General features: G+C 32.5%; 2 protein-coding genes and 1 long non-coding RNA gene across 4 annotated transcripts; 2 read left to right on the top strand and 1 right to left on the bottom strand.

Annotated features, from left to right (window-relative positions):
- Positions 6,190-9,005, top strand: LOC18589456 (solute carrier family 35 member E3). Its single transcript, XM_018126557.1, has 7 exons — positions 6,190-6,419; positions 6,964-7,115; positions 7,223-7,422; positions 7,511-7,604; positions 7,695-7,861; positions 7,985-8,155; positions 8,573-9,005. Exons 1-7 carry the CDS (start codon positions 6,329-6,331, stop codon positions 8,829-8,831), a joined length of 1,134 nt encoding a protein of 377 aa, XP_017982046.1. The 5' UTR covers positions 6,190-6,328; the 3' UTR covers positions 8,832-9,005.
- On the bottom strand, positions 10,926-12,493 carry LOC18589455 (glutaredoxin-C4). The gene is made up of 4 exons (XM_007014436.2): positions 12,201-12,493; positions 11,798-11,871; positions 11,353-11,451; positions 10,926-11,240 (listed from the first exon to the last, which is right to left on the bottom strand). The coding sequence occupies exons 1-4, from the start codon at positions 12,344-12,346 to the stop codon at positions 11,164-11,166; spliced, it is 396 nt and encodes a 131-aa protein (XP_007014498.1). The 5' UTR covers positions 12,347-12,493; the 3' UTR covers positions 10,926-11,163.
- LOC108663331 lies at positions 14,684-18,020 on the top strand. Of its 2 annotated transcripts, none has more exons than XR_001929294.1 (3): positions 14,684-14,976; positions 15,676-15,793; positions 17,581-18,020. It is a non-coding gene; the product is annotated as an uncharacterized LOC108663331 (long non-coding RNA). The 2 variants fall into 2 exon arrangements; XR_001929293.1 differs by having other exon boundaries at positions 15,672-15,793.

The raw sequence follows: 24,992 nt of genomic DNA, 5'->3' as shown, positions 1-24,992 counted from the left end.
CTTAATTTTCTCACCATTATTCATCATTTTCTAAGCCATTTCTCTTGAAATAATAACAATCCATCAGCCACACACATCAAGGAAGATTCGGCCATGAAGATTCATGGAGAAAATGGATTCCTTTCTTGTTGTTTTGCTTCTAAATATGCTAAACTAACTAAAAACACTAACATATCTTAAAATCAATTCAATCCAAAATCTTTCTCTCTCCATACCCACTTTGACCAGCCATGAATTCATCATGAAAACATGTAATTTAACCATGGAAATTAAGAGAATATGCATGGGTAAGGTAAATCACTAGCAAAATCAAAGAAATTTTATCTTTACTTGATCAAATCCTTGAATTCCAACACTTTATCTTTGATTTTTCCCACCTAGGGTTTGTTCTTCCTTGGTTTCTCTTCTCTTCTGATTTGGCTGATCACTATGGGAGAAATGGGCTGATTTTTTTTGCCTTTTTATCAAGAAACAATAAAATAATAAAAGCATGACACATGGCATTTCCTTATTGGTTCAAATTTTAAATATTTGACTTTTAATTCTTTAATTCTCCACCACACATTTCTCATGTTTATCCATTTCCATGATGAATAATATCCCTTGATCTTGACAAGTGTTGGGGGTGAAAATTTACCGATTTGCCCCTAGGGTGGTAAAATTACCATTTCGCCCCTATACTCCAAATTATACCTGAATTAAAATTTTTCACTTCTAAACCTCAAATCATACTCCAATAAGTCAAATGGGACCAAAACAATTTTTCTAAAAATTTTCATTTTGTCCCCAGGTGGCAAATGACCATTTTACCCCTAGATAGTGAAAATTTCGGTTTGACTCCAAATTGATCCTCGAACTCCAAATCACCATTTTAAATCATTCATGGACTGTGAAACTCTTAATTTCACCCTAAAATTCCTATTTGAACTAGTTCGAGGCTTAATCGACTTAATGGTAACATTAAGGGCAATATCGTCTTTTAACGATTTCTCGAACTTCCTAAATATGCAAACATTCTATTGAGCATGTAAATGAAGTCATAATTATTTTATAGAACAGGGTTTGACACTTGCTCTTTCAATGGCTTTTGCATCTTCAAGAGTCGATGTTTCCTTTCAAGAAGTTGATTCTTTATAGCTATAACTTGAGATTTAAAGTGTTGAAAAGATTTTTCTTTTCACAAACAACTTCAAACAACAAGTTCAAAGATTATTCATGTAAGGAAACACTAAGGCACTTCAAAAGCATTTAAGGATTACTCAAATAAGAAATTTTGATCATTTTTGTCATTTCAAAACTCTAATCATTTTAAAGCTAATAAAACTGATAAACAAGAAAAAGAAAAGAAGAGAGCAAGAAAATCATTTTCAAGAGCAAAAGAAAGTTGGGATTTTTAAAGTTCATTCCTTTTCTCTCTTTACAGCAGATTCTCTTAAAAGAGCCTTCATCTTTCAATTCTTATTCTTTTAAATATCTTTATCCTCTTGTACTTAACTTACTTATTAGCCTTTTTAGGTCTTTAGTTGAGAAGACTTTTAAGAATCCACTATTATACCTCCCCTGTAAAAGGTAATGAAAGTTATACCTTCATTGCAAGAAGTAGTGTAACGTTCTACCTCCATGGTAAAAGGTAGAGAAAGGTTGTGCCTCCAATGTAAAAGGTAGAGAAACGTTAGAAAAGGTAAAGAAAGGTTATACCTCCTTAAGAAAAGGCAATGTGTTAAAGGTCGTGCCTAAACCTGATTTAAAGACAGTGGTTAGTGGATTCAAACTCCTTATGTTATCAAGGGAGAGGACGTAGGCTTTGAGGGCTGAACCTTTATAAAATCTTGGTTGAGTACTTTTTCCTTTTTCATCTCCTTTACTAGCTTGATTCTTTATTTTCTTAAGCTTCTATACTATGAGATTAAAGGTCTATCTTAAAAGTTCTCACTTTTAACTCTGCTTTACAAAGATCAAATTTTATTTAAGAAATCAATTTACTATCCCTTTTGGTTACTTTACTTCAAGCTTCTTTATCTAACATAGGATAAATAATGAAAATAAATAATAAATAAATAAATTTGACAAACAATACAAGTTCATTTGGCATTCCTTTTATAGCTTCGTAGGCCTAAATTTAAACAATCATAATTCTTCTTATGATCTCACAGCTGAGTGATCTTTTTTTTTTTCAAAAAAAAGCTTAGAAAGTTTGCTTTCAAATGAAATTGGTTTCAATCAAAAGCTTACAGTATTTTGCAAAATATGTAAAACAAACTCAAAGTTTGTCAAATTTAAATAGATGCTCCATTTCAATCATTTCTTGTTGAGTACTTACCGTTTTTTCATAATATAACAAATGAAAGGTATTAAATACTCTTTCTAAACATATAAAGCTTGTTTTATTATATTTTATATTTGAAAAGTTATGAAGCTCAAAATCAAAGAGTCTCGTGAGGTTGAAGCAAAAATTCTTTTAATTGCTTTCCAAAGTAACTTTAATGCATGGTTATCACATTAATTCCAATTTAGCAAAATGTCAAAGATCTAAGTATGATTTTAAGCTGCTAAAATCATTTCATTTGGCCCCAAAATTATTTTCAATCCTTAGTTATTATGATGAAAACTTTGGTGTTTACACTTGGAGGTCGAAGCATTCAGATCCAACCTAAGCCCAAAGGTATAAGCTAGGAGATCTAGCCCTAGCTCAAATTCCAATGCCAAGCCCAACCTAGACTTTAATCAAGTCTAATTTGCCTACGTTAGTCTAAATTCTTGAGTCTAGATCCAAACAAGTTCATCCTAGTAGTATTTAGGACCACAATATAACAATATAGGACCAATCATTCATCAAGTAGATGCATCAATATATAGTAGATAAAATGTTGAAATAGGATTATTATGATGGTATGTCATATAAGCAGATAGAATTGTTATAATAAGGTGTGATGATTTTATGACAAAGTATGCCATGATAATTTTAGTATGATCTCATTAAAGTATGCCATATAAAAAAAATTGTTATAAAGCCATCATGTTCCTACCATGACAATGTTGCTATGATAAAGTAAGTCATATAGTCTTAGGAATACCTTTGCTATGTTATGCAGCTCCAAGAATAACATTTAAACATGCAATATAAATCTAAAGGTATTTTAGTCATTTAACATGCCATGTAGTTCTAAGAATATTTCTTTCATTTGGTGTGTCATGTAGTTCTAAGAATATTTACATAACTTTTGTATATCATGTAAAATTTGTATGTCAAGGCTTTCAATCATTTTTGTTATTATGCAATTTTTTCATTTTATCTTCGTAGGAATTTTTTTTCATTATTTTCCTTTAATATGTTTGCATCATGTTAATAATGGATATACCACCTAAGGATTCCAACAGACCTATATTGCTTTAGGTGCATGAATACCAACATGAGACATTATTTGCTCATGATTACATCAAATACTAATCAAAGGAAAGGTGTACTTTTTTATTTTGATCTCTAATCAAGGGAACCTAGAGTAAAATGGTTAAAGCTACATTTTATCATAGTCGGATTGATTCCTTCTTTACTCCGTACCCAAATTTTCAAATCAAGTTCTTTGGTAATCATGAAAATTGTAACCTTGATCAATGGTGGAGGGAAAGGGGTGGAGTGAGATGGCGGCCACCACCTCTTAGTTTTTAATTTTTCTCTATCATCATATGTAAAAAATTTTACATTTATATTTTTGTCACCCCTAATTAAATTGAACAATTTTTTTGAAACAGTGGTAAGCTTTCTAACAAAACCATTAATTTGTTTAGGTTCGATTCTTCCTAAGCTCAAATTCTAAAAATTTTTCCCTTTTTTCCCTTATTTGTTGCTAGCTAGATTTTTTTTTCCCTTTTCTCTTTCTTTTCCCTTTCTTTATTTTTTTTTTGCTTGCTAGACTTTTTTTTCGTTTTTTTTTTCTGTAACCCTTTCTGTTATTCTCTTTTTTCAATCAAACAATATCATTCATTAAATTTGAAAAATCCTTTCTCTATTTTTTTGCATGAATCAAATCAAACTATTATCATTCATTAAATTAGAGAATCCCTTTTTCCTTTTTTTTTTTTGAATCAATCAAATAATTTTTTTCTTATTTTTTCTTCAAACCAAATAGCTATTAATATATATAAGAGGATTTAGCCTTTTCTCTTATTCTCTTTTTTTTTTTTGTGAATCAATTAAACAATTATCATTCATGAAATTATAAAAACCATTTATCCTATTCTCTTTTTCGTGAATCAATTAAATAATTTTTTTTCTCTTACTAAATAACTATTTATATGTATTAGAGGATTTGGCTTTAGTATGTATTTTCCTAGATAACTAGATTGAATTCTCTGAACATTTACATAACTTTATTGTATATAATCTGTTACGGTCCTACGTAAAAAATACATTACTTAACAGCTTACAATATCTAATGTAAAAATCTAATGTTAATTTTTTTTAATTTATATCTGTTCGTACTGATAAATCTAAAAGTTTATATTTAAATTGTTAATAAATTTTATATTATAATTTAATTTAATTTCAAAAGTAATCAATTTTTATGTCAAATTGAATTATTGATCCAATTCATAACGTTATATGTTTATCATTTAACCACCCTTCATGCAAAATCTTGAATGCATCACTAGCCTTGATGCCTACATAACTAGTTCCATATTCCATATAAAAAACATGTGACAACTCTTGAATCTTACCCTAAGTAACATAAGCTTGGGCCTCAATTAAATTTAGACTCATAAGAGTTATAGAGGTAACATTATAAATGTTACAAATATGTATATAATTTGTAAATTTATAAGATAATAGTCCAATTTATCAATGCACTTAATTGGGAGTTGCAATTTTACTACTATATCTTTTTCATGCAATGTGAACATGTGATCATCAAATTATAATTTTTTGATGCAATTTCATTATTCAACCAATATTATTATGTAAAAATTAGAAAGATGGTGAATTGGACTAAATTAAACATATAAAAAAGTTACAAAAAATTAGTACTCAAACTTTGTCCCCGTTTAAAAAAGTGTCTAAATTGTTAACATCCTTAGCTAAAGCAATGACGTGTCATAAAGGCTTCCAGAACATGTGTACAAAAAATGTCATGTCCTTTTGTTGGAGTTTGTGCCAAATAAGATGCGTGGCGTACACACCAGAGTTAGTTAAAAACAAATTATAAAATACATATAAATATTAGAGTAAGAAAAAATTAAACGATACCGCAAACCCAGATTTTCTCACGCTTTCCCTCGTTTTCTTACTAACCAAATAGCATAACACAATTGAAATCCTCTACAAACCCGATATTGCAACCATCAAACACTTTTACTGGAGCATCTAAACAACGAAAAATTGCAATAAAGAAAATTTAAATTAACAATCAAAAATTGCAACCCCATCCCCTACAACAATGTAAACCCGGAAATTATAAGCATGGCATACTTGCAAAAGTTACAAACCCAGAAAAAACATGACAGGCTTATCTTGTTTTCCATTTAGCGTTTATTTCCCTGAATAAACATGGACTACTCTCGCCTGCTTAAGCTCCAATCGGCCAACTAGTGGCTTGGTTCGAGTCGCTGGCAGCACGATTAAGCATGCTAACAACTAGATTCGATCATTGGCAGCACTGATTGGTCGCACCAGCGGTCTGATCTGGTTGCTAGCCGCAGTATATCGGTGCTGGAGACCATCCTGGAACGAATGAAAGAGAAAGGGAGTGAGTTAAATCTGTTAATGACCAATGCCAACAAACAAAACGAAAACATAATTCGATGTTAACATTGCACTAGAAAAAGTATAACGGTAAATTGTAATTTCAATCAATGTAGCACTAAACTTGACATTTATCTTAATTTAATTAGAAAATAGGGATAGTTTTTAATGCAGCTATGTGACCCAATGGCAAGATAAGAGAACATATCTTGCACGCGGACTCCGATCAAACTCATAAGTCACAAAATTAGTCCTCCCTGGTAATGGAAATACCAGAGCTTAATTAAACCAAGAAAACGACTCAAATCCTGTCTTTGTAAACCATTACAGCACGAGAATTTCAACTTATTTTAATAGACCAAATTTCTTTTGTTTGATATCTGAAATGAAAATGAAATAAAGAGATACAAAAAATGCAAAACGAATGCTCAGCTTTCCTTTCGTCTTTCAATGCTCCTTTCAAAATTCTTTGTCCACCGGCATTTATACCTCTCCTCCATTTCGAAATAAATCGTTCTCCAGTCTTTCTCTTTATAGTTTCATATATGTGCCAACTTGTGAGATTCAGAGGGAAAGGAAGAACTTAGAGAAATGTTGTCCAGCCGGGATATTCTCAATTTTTTTGTGAACAAAGATGTTAGGAAACTGCTTAAGCGCAAAGGTAGTGATGCGAACGAAACAGGTATGTCACTACTATCTTTTTCATTTTTGTTTCTAAATGCTAATCAAATTATGTCATTAAACTTGAATTTGCTTACTTATTTCAATTTCATTGATCTCCATTTTGGTTTCTGTTAGTTCAGCTTACAGTTTGGAGAGATGAAGCAATTAATTAGCAATTTTTTACTAGTTTACCGTTTTCTCTCCCACCCAATGTCATGGAAAGGCTATTTTGTCTTTTTTTGTGTTTCTTTCCTTCCCTTTTCTTCTGTATCCTTTTCATTTATCCACTTTTTTTCTCTTACCAAATATACCATATCGGGTGTTTGGTCCAACTATTGAAAAGTTTTTTACTAAAAACATCTTTGGCAATCATAATATTGCAAAATATATCTTTTGGCAATATAAAATGTGTGACACTGCAATAGGATGTTACGAACTGTGAAAAGGAATTACTGCAAAAAGTATGTATTGTATTATATTGTTGCAGTTATTGAGCTTTTTGTATATTCCTTTGCTCGGATTCATGTTTCTTTTGTCTACTTCTCTTCGGTACATTTACAAAGGAAGAGCTCTGGAAGAGTTGCGAGCCTCCCTGTTTAACGATTTTTGCTCATCCGAAAATGCAAAACGTCTACAGCAACGTCTTTGCACTCCAAGTGTTGCTCTTACATTCAATTTTGTGATTGCTATTGGTATTATTTTCATGAACAAATGGGTTGGTATCCTGACATATTCAATATATATAATGCTATAAGCCTTTTGCGTTGGAACACGGTAGAGCTTTCTAGCAGTGTAGCTGATTAGCTTCCTTGGTTTCTCCAGGTGCTAAAAAATGCCGGATTCCAGTTCCCCGTACTTCTCAGTTTTATTCATTACGTAGTAACTTTGGCATTGATAGCCATCCTAAATGCATTGTCTTTGATTCCTCCCTCTCCTCCTCTAAAATCGGCCCCTTTATTTACTCTTGGACTGGTTATGTCTCTTTGCACTGGCCTTGCTAATGTCAGCTTGAAGTACAACAGGTGAGAATGAGATCATATGTGCTTGGCTAGCTAATTAAGTCTATTTTACTGGTATAATTAGAAAAGACATGTTTTCTGTTGTTCGCAGCGTCGGATTTTATCAGATGGCCAAGATCGCTGTTACGCCGACAATTGTTCTGGTAGAATATATATGGTACAAAATGAAGGTTTCTTTCCCCAAGGTGATTTGCTTCTCTTCTCATTGCGTTGCTTCAATGGGCCTGAGAAGGATGGATAAATATGTAATCACTCTACATATTTATTTTTTTCAGGTGGTTGCACTTGCAGTTGTATCGATCGGTGTTGCTGTTGCAACCGTGACTGATCTGCAGTTCAACCTCTTCGGTGCTAGCGTAGCATTGTCTTGGATAATTCCAAGTGCCATAAGCAAGATCCTCTGGTCCAGTCTGCAACAGAGGGAGAATTGGACTGCTTTGGCGTATGCTAAATTCTTTATTGATCAACACAATTAATTCTGCCCTACTAATATCACTTAACATTGATGGTTTTTAATTTGCATAGCTGTTTGTTTTCACCTAATTAAGTTATAAAATTCTAACAGGTTAATGTGGAAGACGACGCCCATCTCTTTGCTTTGTCTGCTCATCATGATTCCCCTCTTAGATCCTCCCGGAGCCTTCTCCTACAATTGGAATTTTATTAACACATCCATGATCTTAATCTCTGGTGTTTTCGGCTTCTTGCTTCAGTGGTCAGCAGCTTTGGCTCTCGGGTAAGAATGGACTCCATTTCTTGTAATTGGAGTAACGAAAATACTTAAGGTCTTTTCAACTTTCAGACATACACTTGTCTACACATTGGAGGATCTGAAGACTAACTTTCTCTCAAGATATTCTTTAGGGCTTTGCTTGAAAGGTGTAAAAGATGATTGATGGTCATATCTTTAGCCTAATTAATCAGTTCAAAGGAATTTGGATACAACGTAGGGATCATTGGGAAATTTTTTTAATCTAATGGCTAAGCTACAAAGTAAAAATTAAAGTGATTATCAAACCCAACCATTAGATATTGAAATATAATCATACGCCTTTGAAAAAAAAAAAAAGACATTGTGCAAATCTACCAAGCAAAGCCTAATTAACCTCAGGGCATTTTGTTATATATATGCTGATAAATGCTGTAATCTCAGGGCAACGTCAGCCATCTCCCACGTGGTTCTTGGACAATTTAAAACGTGCGTGCTGCTTCTGGGAAATTATTACATCTTCAGTTCAAATCCGGGCACAACCAGTATCTGTGGAGCCCTTGTAGCTATTTCTGGTATGTCGTTTTACACGTACCTCAATTTACAAAATGGGAAGCTGAAATCAGAGAAAGGATCTCCTCGAAAGGACGAGCACCAAGAAAACAAGGATAGCCGTGATGCTTTTAATGGAGAATCAATTTAGTTGGATACGTACTTGTTCCCATGCAGACATATCTCAGATAATATGAGAAACTTAATTCCTCATCAGTCAGCCAATGTTTAAGCTAAACTTTTACATTCCATGTTATCATTAATGTCAATTGCATTTTTTATATATTTATTGGTTACACAAGTCTGAATATATGTTCTTTTTAAGTATCAGCTTAGTTATTATTATTATTATTATTATGATACATATTCTGGACACAAATAGGAAATCGAAAAAAAAAAAACCTCTTTTAACACTAAGTAAAAGAGACACAATATAGAAAAACAAAAAACAAGAAGCAAGGTCCATTTTGAGAGGTGTTCACGGGTCGAGTTACTAACCTAGATGATCAGGAACGACAAAATAACCTCAATCGACTAAAGCTAAATATTCAAATGAGACATTTTTTATTAAGATTAAGGAAATGAGGCCTTTGAAGAAAGTGCAAATGAGGAAACAAAAATTTATAAGTGGATATTATAAATTGAAAAGAAATTTGATATTATATATATAAAAAATAGTTGTTGAAGATTATTAAATATATATTATCATTAATTGATTAGGAATAGGAGAAATAGTTGAGAATTAATAGGATTATAGAAGTGATAAAAAATTAAAATTTATTAGACTATTAATTAGGAAAGTGAGAAAATATGACATTTTATTAATTATATTGACTTTTATCTATTGTTTTTGAAAATTGACAAATAGCTGAGAGTTAATAAAGACATGGCAAGTTAGAGAAAACAAATATTTGTTTGGTATGAAAGGATAAGTAGATATTTTATTAATGATCTTAATTTTTAAATATTTTAATATAATTAATTATATTATTATAAAATTATGTGACCTATGAAAATTCGAGACTAAAGTAATGACTTTAGTGGTTTTATGCTATAGCTGACTCTGCTTAAACTTGTGGGTTTGGACATGAAATTTTAAGTTCAATCTTGTCTAACTCTGTATTATTAAATTATTGCACATTAGAAATAATAAATACTTTTTATTTTAATTCTAAATTATGGGAGACCTTGCAAGACTTTGTCGTTACCACAAAGGGAGGAAACTTATAGCTGAGTTGCTATACTTACTACAAGGTTATCTGCTTTGATGAAAACTTTGTAAAGATAACTTTTAACAAAAATATGTTTGCAAATGTTAGTCCAATCAAAAATAGATATGTTGTATCTATGTTGTCGTAATATGGTGTTTCAAGTGTCATTGGGATGAACCCACTTGGACTTAAGGTTCAAGAATTTAGGCTAGAGTGGGTCATGGGCTAAAATTGAACTAGTGTGGGCCAAAATTGGATTGGCGTAAGCAAATTTTGGACTTTCCTCACTTGTCTAGGCTCGTCTAGACCTACTAGGATCGTCTGAGCTCATATGGACCTTTTGAACTCGTTAGGTTCTTCTGGACCTTTTGGATCGAGGCCTGGTTTTTGCTCTCAAGACTAGAGCGGACTTCAGTCTAAACCACGGTTTTGTCGAACCGCCTCCAATCATCAAGGACTAATGCTTTAAGTGCAGAAAAGAGCACTTAAGAGAGTGAGAAGGTGTGGTGACCAGAGGAATAGAGGGGCCTATTCAAGAACAGTTGAGAATTGATGAGCCGACCGATCCAGATTAAAGAATAAATTTGGCAATTATCTCTAAACAATGATAATTAACTATGTTTATCACTTTGAGATAATGATCAAGATAAAATAAAGTGAAAAGTGTGTCAAATAAATTAAGTCAAAACATATGACCAGATTCATTTTTTCTTTTTCTTAAGCGACCAAATTCAATTTATCTCTTAAAAGCATTATGTCAATCTACACTATTATTTATCTCAACAAGACCTCTTTTTTACTTTTTATTTCATAAATCTGAAATTATCCTTTCAATTATCCAAAATTCAAGGTGGCAAATTTGGTGCTTAGAACAGGCATAGCTTAACAACAAGGTATTAAAAGAAAATTCTTCATGTTTTTAATGAAGTGAAAAGCTTAATTGTCACAGGCAAAGTTTTTATAAAAAAATTTAATTTACACTACTATAACTTTAGCTTCAAGGAGAAAAAAAAAGAGGGCTTGGGGCTCTTCGATTTAGCATAATGCAGTGTCAGCAAAGTGAGGCCTAATATTATTATTATAAAAGCAATGAATCATTTAAGACATGATCCAATAAAGGCAAGCGGGTTTCTTTGTCTACTAAAATTTCAAAACAAACAAATCAAGAATGCAACTCTAAGATAATAACTTGTAAGATCTTACTAGAGTTACTAATTTGATTACGGACTCAGAATCTACTCCAGCAAAGAAAATTCAGTTTTGATTATGGACTCAGAGATCATCCTTGAGCTTAATATCAATACCTAACAGCTTAGCCAGTTTTCCACTCTGATATGCTTCAACAGTATCTGAAAATTAGAAAAATTATCAATAATTTCTCTACTGGTTCTGTATTAGAAACATATTTTCATTGCATGAAGATAGGAAAGTTAAATTCATTGGAAAAGAAAAGCAAGTTACCATCTGAGCCTCCAATGTGCTTTCCATTTATAAAAACCTGTGGTACAGTACGCCTACCAACAATCTCACTCAATGCATCCTGAATGTTCCAACCATCATCTGTCAAATACATAAGCGACTCTCTCAACTTCAGTACTTCAAGTTCAAAATTGAGGAAGAACTACATTCCACAAGTCAATATGGAGCTACTGTAAAAGGATCAACTAAAATTAGTTGTTGTACATGCTTGTCAAAAATTTCAGTTGAAGCTAGTAGAACTAGGAGAAAACACAGCCTACAAAAAAGCTGGACAAGCAGTTAACGGTCTGGTTAGAGTCTAGACTTTGCTATTGTACCCATTCATTTTCAGCTCTTATCTTATAAGCAAATCAAAATTTCTAGCTCAATAATAATCAAACCGCTGGTCCTGCACTTCGTAAAAAAGGGAATGCAGTTGTTAACAGACCTCGCTCATCAAGCTCCACAACAAATGGAACCTGGTTCAACTCCTTGAACACAGATTTTGCCCTCCTACAGTACCTGTAGAATGCCAAAATGAGCAACAAATTCCAAAGGAAAATACTTGATTCTTAGTCCAAAATTCAAACTTAGTCACCCAAAAAAACCATTATTGGTAAATGTTTGGATTGTTCTATATTACGATAAACAGAGTTTTATCTATGCACTTAATTAAAGGGGGAAAAAGTAGATAAAAAATGAGTATGAAATCAATCAGAAAAATGAGCAGGAACAAGAGAACAATCGTACAGATCGACAAGAAAAAGGCAAACATTCACACAGAAAAATATTAATTAACTAATTTTGAGATGAAATTAATAAGAGCAGAATCGACGCGAAGAAAAACGTACGGGCAATAGGACTTGGAGAAGATGACGATCTTGTGAGCAGAGATGGTCTTCTTGACGAAAGCTGCTTCAGGCGAATCAGCCAAAGATACCCAACTGAGAGATGCTGAAATTACTAAGATTGATGCTATCAAGATTTTCACGGCCATTGAATCCCTGAATCCGAAAATATCTGTCTGATGATACCGCCGATAGCCGTGCTAGCAAACTAGATCCGCGAGTCCCCTTTGGAGTCTCACCCAAATTTTTGTTTTTATGGGTATTGCACTTTTACATTTGTCTTATTTATTTTAATTATTTGGCCCCTTTCCTTTTATCAAATTCTTTTCTTCACCTTTCATTTCGTTAAACTCTTTGAACGGCTTATTTGCTTAAGGAAGAGAAAATGAAATTGTCACATTAGTAAATTTGACAATTTGTGTAAGCATGTTTTAATTGCAATAAAAATAAGTTATTAATAGTTATATGAATAAATATAAATACATCATAAACGTATCAAAATCACAAACACATTTATCGATATGTTTATTAAATATGTAACACGATATAATACGCTTAACACATTTATAAACAAATCAAATTAAATTTTATACAGCATGGCGTGATTGATACTTGTTTAAATGATGAATACGATTAAATATTTAAACATGATTAACACAATTAATATGAATAAATTAGATTATTATTATTATTGATAGTTTAATTTCCACATACATAAAAATAACATATAATTCTATTATTTAAATTTAAAACTAATAATTATAAACAATTACAATAAAACAATAAACACTCATCTGTCATGTGAAAAATCCATCAATATCAAAGTAAACATAATAAAATTTAACATTAACATCAATATAAGAGAATCATAATAAAATACAAATAATATCCAATAATCCATCAGCACAATAAAACACCAAAAACCTAGATTAAAGACTCTCTCGTCACTGCCACACATTATTCCTATGCCACAAAAGCTATTTATAAAATAGAAATAATATATTAATAAATTAGATAAATTTTATATGGGGTATTTATTCGGATCATAAATAGGTAAATAGGATTATGTGGGTTGACATAATAATACAATTAACTAAACAGGTAAATAAGTTATATGGATCAACATGGTAACACGATTAACTAATTGAGTTAAATGAGTTTTAGATGGATTAAGCAAGTTTCATATGTTTAAGACGTGAAGTTGTCAAGTCTTAAACCTATCGATATGATTAATATACGAAATATGATTACCAAAACCTAGATCCACTTAACTCTGTATCGTGCTTGTACCATATTAATGTGTTGTGTGTTGAAATTTTCAGATCTAATTATTAGTTAGAATAGCATAGACATGAAATATATATATATAATAATCAAAAGTTGTCCAAGCATACAATTTTCAATGGAAATCTACACAAATATATCTTGTGAATAACTCAGAAGGAAATTTGTATTGCTTATACTTGGAAAGCCTAATGCTTGCTAAGGGACAGGCTTTCAAAGTTTTCTCTTTACAAACACAAGTCAGAATTACAATCAAGAAGGGCAAGTCAGTCTAATCAATGATAAGAGAACAATTTTCTTTAGGCTAGGTGCAATACCATGGCTTTCTTCTTCCTTGCGGATCCTTAAGGTTTTGGTTCAATAAATGATAAAACCTTTTTTCGAGGGGATAGAAAATGATGAGTCGCCAGTCAAGGAAGAAAGAAATAAATGTTGCAGCACTAAGGAATACTAATTGCCAACCTCATTATTGCTCCCAATGGAGTACTAGAGTAGGTGAATAACATTTAAAAATATTTTGAAGGAAACCTTTTGGCTTGAAAAACTTTTGAAGAATTTTGAATTTAAGAGTTTAAGACTATAATACCCTGTACTTTGATATGGTGGTTAATAAAGTTTATTGGATGCCAATTGAGATTAATTATAATGTTTAGAAATGATGAAAGATGAAAGGATTGGTTTGAGATAAAATATTCCGCACACGAGGAAATAATAATATTTTATCGAAGAAGAATTTGCGAGATAAAAAATGATTCGGAAGTCAATTGAAGCATAATAAGGTATTTTAGGTACTAAGGGGACAAGAAGAGACGAGAAAATTTTTGGAATAAAATAATATTAAATTATTAATATTTTATTGAGTGTCAAAATTTTTCATGAAGAAGGAGTATATGGGTAACCTAAGTGGGGGAGAAGAAGAATGAGAAAAAAATTTCGGAGAAAAATGATTTTAATGGGACCGCGTGTCTTTATTAAGTAAAGATAGTGCAGGTAAATAAATATTTTAAATATTATTAGGACATTGCATTAGAGTACAAACTTTATGCTTTATTTGTACATATGTAGAAGAAGATAATAGAAGGAAATTGGAGTTAAATGAGTGTTGGGAGGACTAAATTAAAATGGAAAGAAACTTAAAGGGTAAAATGATAATTTTGCATAAAATTTGGTCAAAGCTTCCAAATGAAGCTTTGACTCCCATCCTTATCAGCTCAAAACAGTCCTTATCCTCCCAACAAGATATTCTCTTATTCATTCTTGAAGCTTCCAATGCCATTCTCTCATTCTCCCATGGAAAGCTAATTTTCTTTCATTTTCTTTCCTTGTTTTCTTTTCATTCCTTTTCTCTTCTTGCTTCATTCTTCTCCCAACTTCTTGTGCACCAAAGCTACAACTTCTAACCTCAATTTTCAGCACATCTAAACCCTAGGAGGAGAAGAAAAAAAAAGAGGGAAAGGAAGAAAAAGCTTGGTTTTGGTGATTCAAGCAAGGAACGGTAAGAATTCTTGTTTTTGGCTTGAGTAATCTTTGAAAATGAGTTAGTGACTTAGAAAAATGTCTTGTGGCAGCAAAGATTGGCTTGATTGAAGAAAAATTGGTAACATGTAAGCCAATAAACCGATGGGTACATGAAGGACTCAAAGTGGAAAAGGAAAATGATAAGCTTAACATTATGTTTTAAAGCCTACAGTTAGTTGAACATTGTGGGGAATTATGGTTGTTGAAATGATCTATTTGCATAAGCTAGTTGAAAATTGTTAAGATTGTATGGCATGTCGCTTGAAAGAAATGAAAAAGGAATATTGTGGATGGAGGATTGAGAAATAAAGTATTGAAAGTTAGATAGATAACGATGCGTGTAAACTAGGAAATAATCGAGTGAAAGTGAGAATGATTGTTGCTGTCATCTATGTGGATTATGTGTGGAAATATAAGATGGATTTGGGCAAAAGTTATTTAGAAAGGTTGAAGTAGGCACGTGGCATCATAAATAAATTATCGGTGATATAATCTAAGGAATTACGTACGCAATGGATATAAGTAATTTTAGTAAAAATGTACTAAAAGGTAAGTTAATTGAAGATGGTTTCATAATAGGATGAAAAATATAAATTTGAGTAAGGATTAATTTATTGAAGTGCTGCCTGTATACGTATGTGATTAAATATATTGAGTTCGTATTATTGCTAGGAAGTGCAAGGATAAGGTTAGAGATGTGGTGGCGTGCCGGAGTAAATAACGAGCAATCGGCCAGTGAAAATAGTTAGAGACACCTCCGAACAAATAGCGACTTAATATCTCATTATTGCCAGGTGAGTGAACTTGCATTAAAATGTTTTGGGATATACACATTTATGTTTGATTGAATCCTCTAAAATGTTTTATTGGTTTTTCTTCAAAAACTTGCACAGGACCAAGCCTTTAGTGAAATGTTTTTGTGAGGTGGAACATGATTGTGATGAATCTATGTACTTCTATATGACGTTGATATGTATATAAAGATATATGATACATATATATATTGTTAAGTAATTTTGTATAATTGATGTAACCGTGCATGTGCGGAGTGGGCAGTGCACATGTCGATTGAATGACAATGTCGTGATAATTACAACCGTGCATGTGCGGAGTGGGCAATGCACATGCCAGTAATGATGCTGTCATGATATTTACAACCGTGCATGTACGGAGTGGGCAGTGCACATGCTGGTGATGATGCACATGAGTTGGGTGAGATGGGGTGTTCGACTATGTGCACGATGTGGGGGGATGCACATGAGCTAGATGAGATGTGGTGGTATACTAATTGATATATGCTTAAGTACATGTATATACAATAGAAAGATTATGATTATAATATGTGATTATCTGGCATGATGAATCTTGAAAATTTCCCATTTTCTTGTGAATTGATTTTATTGTAGCAAGAAACATTCTGTTTATACTGCCTTGCTTGGATGATTGCTGGAAATTCTCTCTTTCCAATTTCATGTTAAATATGGTTCCTTCGTTATGAAATGATTTAATAACCAGAGGTTTGATGGAAGGATTTTAATAAGAACGTGAACTAAGTTGCATTATTTTCAAAGATGTGCATCATGATTTCTAAACCTTCCTTAACCTTGCTTGTTCCCTTCCTATGTTCACTCACTAAGTTTGTACTCATGTTTTTAAAAATTCATATTTTAGGTTTTCTTGAGTTAAAGGTGATTAGATCCTAGGACGAGGTGCTCTTTCCTATACATTGCTCGGTTGGTTTAATGTGACATTAAGTGTTATCAATCGTGCCCAGAGTCACTCCGCTGACGGTCAAGGTCTAATTATGTGTATATGAATATTTAATGTGAAACAATAAGAATCATTTGTTAATCTATTTATGAATATATTGGTGGATGATGCCATTATGAATGTATGATTGGATTTTATGAATCGTTTTCAAGGAAACAGTATTTGAACATTTCAAGCTTGGGATTCTAAAGGAATAGGGATTAATGTATAAGATCAATTAAGTAGGCTTGCTTGGGCTTATTGGGCTGAGCTCATTGGGTCCTTGCGCCGGTCATGGCCCGAGAATTGCGCTGTGACAAAAACTTGTTGAGGTTAAAAGGCACCAAGTAAGGAAAATGTAAAAAGAAGTGGACAAGGCACAATAATTCTAGTGGTTCGGTCTTCTAGACCTACATTTGATAAATTTATTATATAAAGTCATTTTGTCACATTTTGGAGGCTTGAAGAGCTAAGTCTTTGAGATTTTAGGTTCAGAATTAAGTATTTTAATTATTTTTCTTAGTTAAGTTTGAATACATGTTGAGTAGTTTAGTTTAAGTTATTTTATTTTAATTTTATGTTAAATTTATTTAAATTACTTTAGGTTTAGTTATTGCTGCTATCTTTTATTGCTTATGTAGGAAATTTTATGAAAAGGCCTTATTTGGTGATAATCTATTCAAGTATGATCATAACTTCATTTATATATGCTGTAGTATTTTGAGCATAACTTTCGCTACAGAAGTTTAATTGACGTGATTCTTGAGCCATTGGAAAGATGAAAGACAAGAATATAACTTTTATATTTACCACTTTTCCCAATTCATATCAGATCAAGGTGAAAATCATATTAAAAGTAGTTGAACTGCTATAGTTTTTTCACAAGGTAGCATGAGGAAGTGAAAGCCATGACCTTGGAAAGAGGAGGCTTCGGCGCCCTTGATACAGCATGGAACCATAGTGGACTAGAGAGCATGGTGCCACGATGCTGGTGAGGCAAGGTCATGGCATCCTAGCAGATTGAAGCTCCCATACATGAACCCAAGAGTAAGGCGCCACGACGCCTAAAAGGGAAGGCCACAGTGCTCAGAAGTGTTTTGAAGCATATGTTTTTATGGGAATTTCGAACCTAGGGTTTTTGAGGAGTATTTAAAAGGCCTTTTTCAGAGGTTTCAAAGAGGAGATAGAGAGCAACTATTCTGGAGAAAAAGAAGCCAAAAACAAAGCAAGAAAGCAAAAGAATTCAAAAAAGAAATTAGATTCAAAAGCTTTAATTCTTAATTTCTCTCTCTATTTTTTATTTTTCTGTTACTTCTTTTGACTTGGATTAATGGTTTATTTTCTTTGAATGATATTTTCAGTTAGTATCATGAGCTAATTTACTTTTTCTAGGATTATGATTTAACTCAACGTGTAATTTGAATTCTTTGTCTATCTTTTGCCTATTTTCAATGGGTATGAGTTGTTTATTCCAATTCCTTGTTTAATGCTTTTAATTGCCCAATCACCAATTAGATTGATTTGCATATCTAAATATAACTTGATAAAAGGAGTTTAGATTAAGCCATGAATGGATTAACATGTGTTCAAATTCACTTATTTGATTAGGTGATTTGATTTACATATAAAATATACGTCGCATGTAGCCAAGGTTAAAGTACAGACTTAATGAATCTATCTTCGGTTAAATTTATATAAATATATAGTAAATTAATTGAGAAAGATATTTTTATGAGCACCTCGATAGAGACTTATAAACAGCTTGTAACTCTAAATTAGCAACTCAATCCATTGAAGTAAATTTAGAGAGCATTCTTCTTCATTTTGATTGATACATTGGCCAATGTATCGATAAATTTAGTCAAAATCTGTGCAAATGTATGGATACATTCTCAAATATATTGATATATCCCTAGGTATTCACAAAAATAAAAAAAGGTTTTGGGCATTTTGCCTATTTAAAACAAACCCCAAACACTTTCTCTCTCTACCCATCCAAAAACCCTAACCCCAAGCAGATTTTTGGAACCATTCGGAGTATATTGGAGCTTGGGAAACTCCTCTAGAGGTAAGATCACGTCTTTTTACAAATTGATTTTTAATTTAATCAATTAATAACCAAAAAATTTGATTTATTCCAGTTTGCTGAATCCCCTTCGATTTGTTGGAATTTGAAGCTTAGATTTGTGCAATATAGCTTGTAAGGTATGAGTTTAGCTCATTATTAAAGAATTTAAGACTATATAATTGATTACTAAGAATTAAGTTATTTTTGAAAAGCTGGATAGTTTCGAAAGCTAAGAAATAGATATTATTTGAATGGTTTGATGTGTTTACGAGAAAGTTGATGCTACTTAACTCGTTGGTGAGCTAAAAGATGGTTGGAGGCTAAGGATTGGAGCTTGATGGTGGAATGCACCTTTGACTATCACTGTGAATGGGTTAATTTAAAATGCATGAGATGCATGACGCCTTGATAAAGGCACTACCATGGTATTAGATTAGAAATTTATGTATATATATATATATAATTGCCTAGAGAAATGTGCTTAGGCTAGAGAACGAAAATATATGTGATTGTATGTTATGTTGTGTGCCCTAGTGCAAGCCATATAGTGGCCTATGTTGTGTGAGCCTAGACTAGAAAGTCTAGAATATGTGATGAATGTCTAACAGTAAATTACTCTAGACAATTAACCCTTGATGGATTATGAATACTTAGTGCCTTAGAGAATTAAAGGCACCTAGATGAGATATTGAGCTAGAGATATATAAAGCTCATTAAGGAAGATCTCTAATGTACATTGTGGTCTATGTGATACCCAAGGCATGATGGCCTTGATTTAGGGATTTGCATTCTGTTGGATGGATGAATTCTGGATGTTGATTTGATTTGAGGTTTGGTGGCATCTTATTCCCTATGACTTTGTTCTGTGCTTGTAGGGATGATAATAAAAAGGGACCATGGTACTTGTCTTGCTTGAGATTCCTGCCTATAGTTTTTTGATGTCATCTGTTAATGTTACTCCAGATAATGACTTTGTTATGATGCCACCTATTTGAGAAAACCCCAAGTGATGCCATTCGTTGGGAGATTACTCCGCACAATGACTTTGATTTTTTGCCAATTGCTTCGACACGCCTGTGATTTGTTTTCCACCAACGGCTTTGCCCTAAGCTTGATTTGACTCCACTAGTTGGCCACCGTGCATGATTTGATTATGTCCAAGAAAGACCACTCAAAAATTATGATTTGATCTGTGAGCGATATGATATAGCCTCAGTTAAGCTTAGATAAATATGATAATGTTTGACTATGATGATATAATACGTGAAAATGTGGGTATCGATATATGACTGAAATGTGGTGGTCATTTAACGAAAAACTTTGAGATAAGTAAATCATGTATTGAGTTTGAGATTGTGCTCGGCAACTAGGGTGTGCCTATGGAGCCTCATTTGATAACGACTTTAAAAAGGTAAGACTTAATTGATATGCTTTGTTATGGAGACATAAATTTGATTAAGCACGAATATGATGCACCATTGAGATGTGATCATGGCAAGGCTAAGAAAGAGGAGATGTGCACGTAGGATATTAGAATGATCCTCATAACTTTAAATTGGAGATGTTTGCTAGAATATTTGGTTGCATTGATAATGCATAAAAATATATATTTGTCTAATATATATGTTTAATTTGTCTACACCTCTCATTGAGTATTAGATGACTCACCCCTCTGTTGTACCATGTGCAAATAAATAGGACACAAGATTGCGTGGCAAGAGTTGTCCATTGACAAACCAATTTTGGCATCTAGTAGGTCATTGTTTTGACACTTCCACTCCATTAAGTCTCTCATAAGATTACGCTTTGTATTTAGTTTGGTTGTGTATGTAAGTACAATGTGCCATTTAAACTTGTATTAAGGGTTGTTAAGTACGAACTCACTTTGATGGCCAACATATGGCCTTATGGATATCGTGTATGAACTATGTGCTAAGGGCAACATTTATGTATTCGAATTTAAATATTATATGAAATTGTGGAATTGGAAACCCTTGGATGTATGTGTATGATTTGGAATTTGGAAGCTTGCTTAGGTTTTGCGAGCATTGCTTGCCAGGCTTATGCGCTGGTCATGAATCCGTGAGTTTGGATTGTGACAACTATGTTAATCCTAGTTTGCGAATTAAGATTATAATTGTAGGATGTTTAGGCATGATTGGAACTTTAAGGAATTCACTAGAGTAGAATTGGGTTTGTTAGTGGAAGTCAACTTTTCGAAGGTGAGTGGGTGCACCTTTTTAAGTATGTTATATGATAAAGTTAGAATGATTTATTGACTGGTTTTATTTTCACAATTTGAATGTTGTGATGAAATCAATAAATTTGATTCGTAGTGCACAAATGATCTTGATAATGTTTTCGAATCTAATTATGTAAGTAAATATTTCTATTACATATTAATTTTCAATAACAGGGAACAAGCCCTTTCAAATGATTTTGTTCAAAGTTCCTCGAGTACTACAACCTACAGGCTAGTGTAGGTAACGAGACATCTCATTGAAGAAGCGAATGCGAATGATATAATGCTCACAAGATGAGAAAAATGTGAATATGGATGAGTAGGTCTCCACCATTTCAAGATTCATGTGAATTTCATGATTTGCTATTTGATGTTTGATCGTGGTAGGATTTCATGTGAATGTTTAATTGTGTGATATATTGATCTAAGCCTGGTGTGGGGGTAAGAATACCACAGGGTCAAGATTGGTGAACGTACCATCTCCTCCCCTCATAAAAGCTTGGCTTGTGGATAAGAATACCACAAGGTCAACATTGGTGAACATGCCATATTTTCCCTTTATAAATCTTGGTGTTGGAGATGGAATACCACAGGATTAAGCTAGGCGAACATCCATTTTCTCCCTCTTTAAGCTCGGTGTGGGGGTAAGAATATCACAAGAATCAATTGGGCAAAAGTACTTATTTTCCCCTCATCTTTTTGGTAGTGTGTTTTGATATCTTAATCGTATAATGGATATTGTGACGCCTATGATTGGTGACTTGATGATTATTAGCTTATGTGAAAAAAATGATGTGAATCATGATTGGACGATACATTCATGTTATGAATGAATGATGTTGAACACGTGAGTTCGAGAACTCCTTTCCAATTTCTCTTGCAAATGTTTTGTAAGTTGAGCTTTATATGTTATTGTCCTTTTATGGAATTTGAGTTTCAAATGCATTTATGGAAATGTTGAAATGAGATTATTGTCCCTGAAAGGATTTATATGATTATCATGTGTTTTTACAAAGCATGGTTTCTTGCAAAAACTCTCCCCCTTGGCTTATCCCATTCCTCATATTGTTGTAGAGCTTTTACACAAGTGCACATTATCGCGAACAAGTAATATAGTAGAAGTAGAGAATCATTCCCATAGGGATTTGCTCTTAAATTTTTACTAAATACTAAAATTTTGATAAACTAATCTTATTCAAGTAAATGAAATTTGCAGAAAATCAATTAAAAAAAAATTTAATTAAGCACTAAATTAACTGACTAAAATTAAATTTACTTAATAAAGTCAATAGACTTAAGACCTAGGATTATAGGTTCATTCAAAACTTCATCTGATACTACCTTCTCTAATTATTTACCTTCCTGTGTGGTTTTACTAACCTAGAGTCCAAAGCATTTATGGAAATGTTGAAATGAGATTATTGTCCCTGAAAGGATTTATAAGATTATCATGTGTTTTTACAAAGCATGGTTTATTGCAAAAACTCTCGTCCTTGGCTTATCCCATTCCTCATATTGTTGTAGAAGTTTTACACAAGTGCACGTTGCCGTAAACAAGTAATACAGTAAAAGCAGAGAATCATTCCCATAGGGATTTGTTCTTAAATTTTCACTAAATACTAAAATTTTAACAAACTAATCTTATTTAAGTAAATGAAATTTACAGAAAATCAATTAAAACAAAATTTAAGTAAGCGCTAAATTAACTAACTATAAGCACTAAATTAACTAACTAAAATTAAATTTACTTAAAAAAGATAATAGACTAAAGACCTAGGATTATAGGTTCATTCAAAACTTCATCTGATACCAGCTTCTCTAATTATTTACCTTCTTGTGTTGTTTTACTAACCTAAAGTCCAAAGCTATGCACAAGTCTCCATCGACATACTTGCACAAATACCTAACTTAATTAGTTCACTATATGTCTATTGCAATCAATTAAATTAAGTTTATTAAATTAATGTTCTAATTTGGTTATGTATGGCAATTGGTGTATGTCTACCCGAATCTAGAATTAGATCACCTAAGTGACATGAACATACACTATTCAAATCTTAGTCCAATCTAAAATCTCTCTTTTGAGTTTCAATTAGATTCATAAATCAGTTAATTGTTGATCAGGCAATTAAAAGCATTAAGAATAGATTTGAATAAGCAAAAGTATACTCATTCATGATAAATAAAAGAGAAACTAATATTCAAACTACATGTTGAAATCCACCATAATCTTAGAAAAACAAATTAGTTCATGATATCTAAAGAAAATATTATCCAAAGAAATTTAGCCATGAATTCAAGTCAAAGAAATTAAGAATTAGAGAAAGAAATTAATGTGAAGCTTTGTGATCTTGAATTTCTCTCAAATGCTCTTGTTTTCTTGCTTGATTCTTAACTCAAAATCTCTAGAAAAGTTATTGTTGTTGTTCTCCCTTCTGAATGCTCTAAAAAAGGTCCTTTAAATAGGTTTAAATTACACTAATTTCCATAATCCTGCATAAAACATATTTTTGGAAAACAGTGTGGCACCAAGGTACCATGATGTTGCTTGTGGCACCGCGGTGCTATTTCTTCAAAGCCGTGACACTCTAGCCTCAGGCAAATATATAATGCTCTCTAATCTTCCAACACCGCAACCATGCTTTCCTCGATGTTGTAGCCATGGCTTCCTTGGAGCTGTAGACTTGAGCAACTCAAGGCTGCGACCTTCACTCAACATGTTGTCTCGTGCAGGACTACAATAGTCCATCACATATCAATGCTATTTTCACCTTGATCTGATTCCAATTGGGCAAAGTGGTAAACACAAAAGTTGTATCCCTATCTCTTAGCTTCCAATGGATCAAGAATCACATCAATTTGATTTTTGTAGCTCAAGTTATCCTTGAAATATTGTAGCATATATGAATAAAGCCATCATCATACTTGTGCAGTTTTAAATCAAATGAACCTTTCTCATTAAACATCCTATAAAAACAATGAGAGAAATCAACAATAATTATTGTGAAAGTAAATTAAAGCAAAATGAAGTAAAATTAAACTACAATAATTTAAATTAACTACTCAACATGTAGTCCAACTTAAACTAAAAAAACACCAAAAATGTCAAAATCTGAAACTAAAATCTTAAAGATCTAGCTACTTAAGCCCTCAAAATATGTCAAAATAACTTTATATATTAGAGTTATCACATATCCATTGACGGAGTCTTTGTGACTCACTTGTTATTTTCCCTTATTTTGTTTTTCAGATTAGTAGCTTGCTTGGCTAGGTGACTTATGGAGTGATGGCCCATTTCATTCGTGGTAAGTGTGGTAGAGCCTTCCTTCCAACCTTCTTGTGTCGTTACACTCTATAGTGTGTTGAGTCAAGTCTTTGAATTATTATGTTGATATTGAACTGGATTACATAAATAATGTCAATGTCCTCATACTTGTTTATGTTTCAAATATTAAGTTGAGCCCCGGATATGGACGCACAAGAATGATAAGACTATGGTGAGCGAACCATAGCAATATAGGCACAGGACGCGTGATGGACCACAGTTGTTATAACTTGTGAATATTTATATGAAATGTGATAGAAACCTTACTTTACATTGAGAAGTTCCATAATGTGGTGGACTTGATGAAATATTTGCATATCCTTAATTATGGATGGAAATTTATGTGAAAATAATGGATGACTAGCCCATGCATTAATGGTTTAGGTTTGCTTGGGCCTAGTAGGCTATACCTGTGATACCCAACTTCTATAGGCTTGTAAATAAGTATAGATGTAATAATATGGGCTAGGGGTAGTTTTGTCATTTTCTCTAATAAGCTTCCAGAAGAAAGTTTTATGATATTTTAAGGCCTAAATAGGCATAAGACAGTATAAATGATGTGTGCTGATGGAAACACGAAGAAAACTAGAAGTTTCAAAAATTTTCACC

Source organism: Theobroma cacao, chromosome 9 (assembly GCF_000208745.1).
Source record: "Theobroma cacao cultivar B97-61/B2 chromosome 9, Criollo_cocoa_genome_V2, whole genome shotgun sequence".
In the NCBI taxonomy this organism is placed as follows: Eukaryota; Viridiplantae; Streptophyta; class Magnoliopsida; order Malvales; family Malvaceae; genus Theobroma; species Theobroma cacao.
The sequence above is the reverse complement of the archived record's forward strand: the minus strand, read 5'-3'. Positions and strand labels throughout refer to the sequence as shown.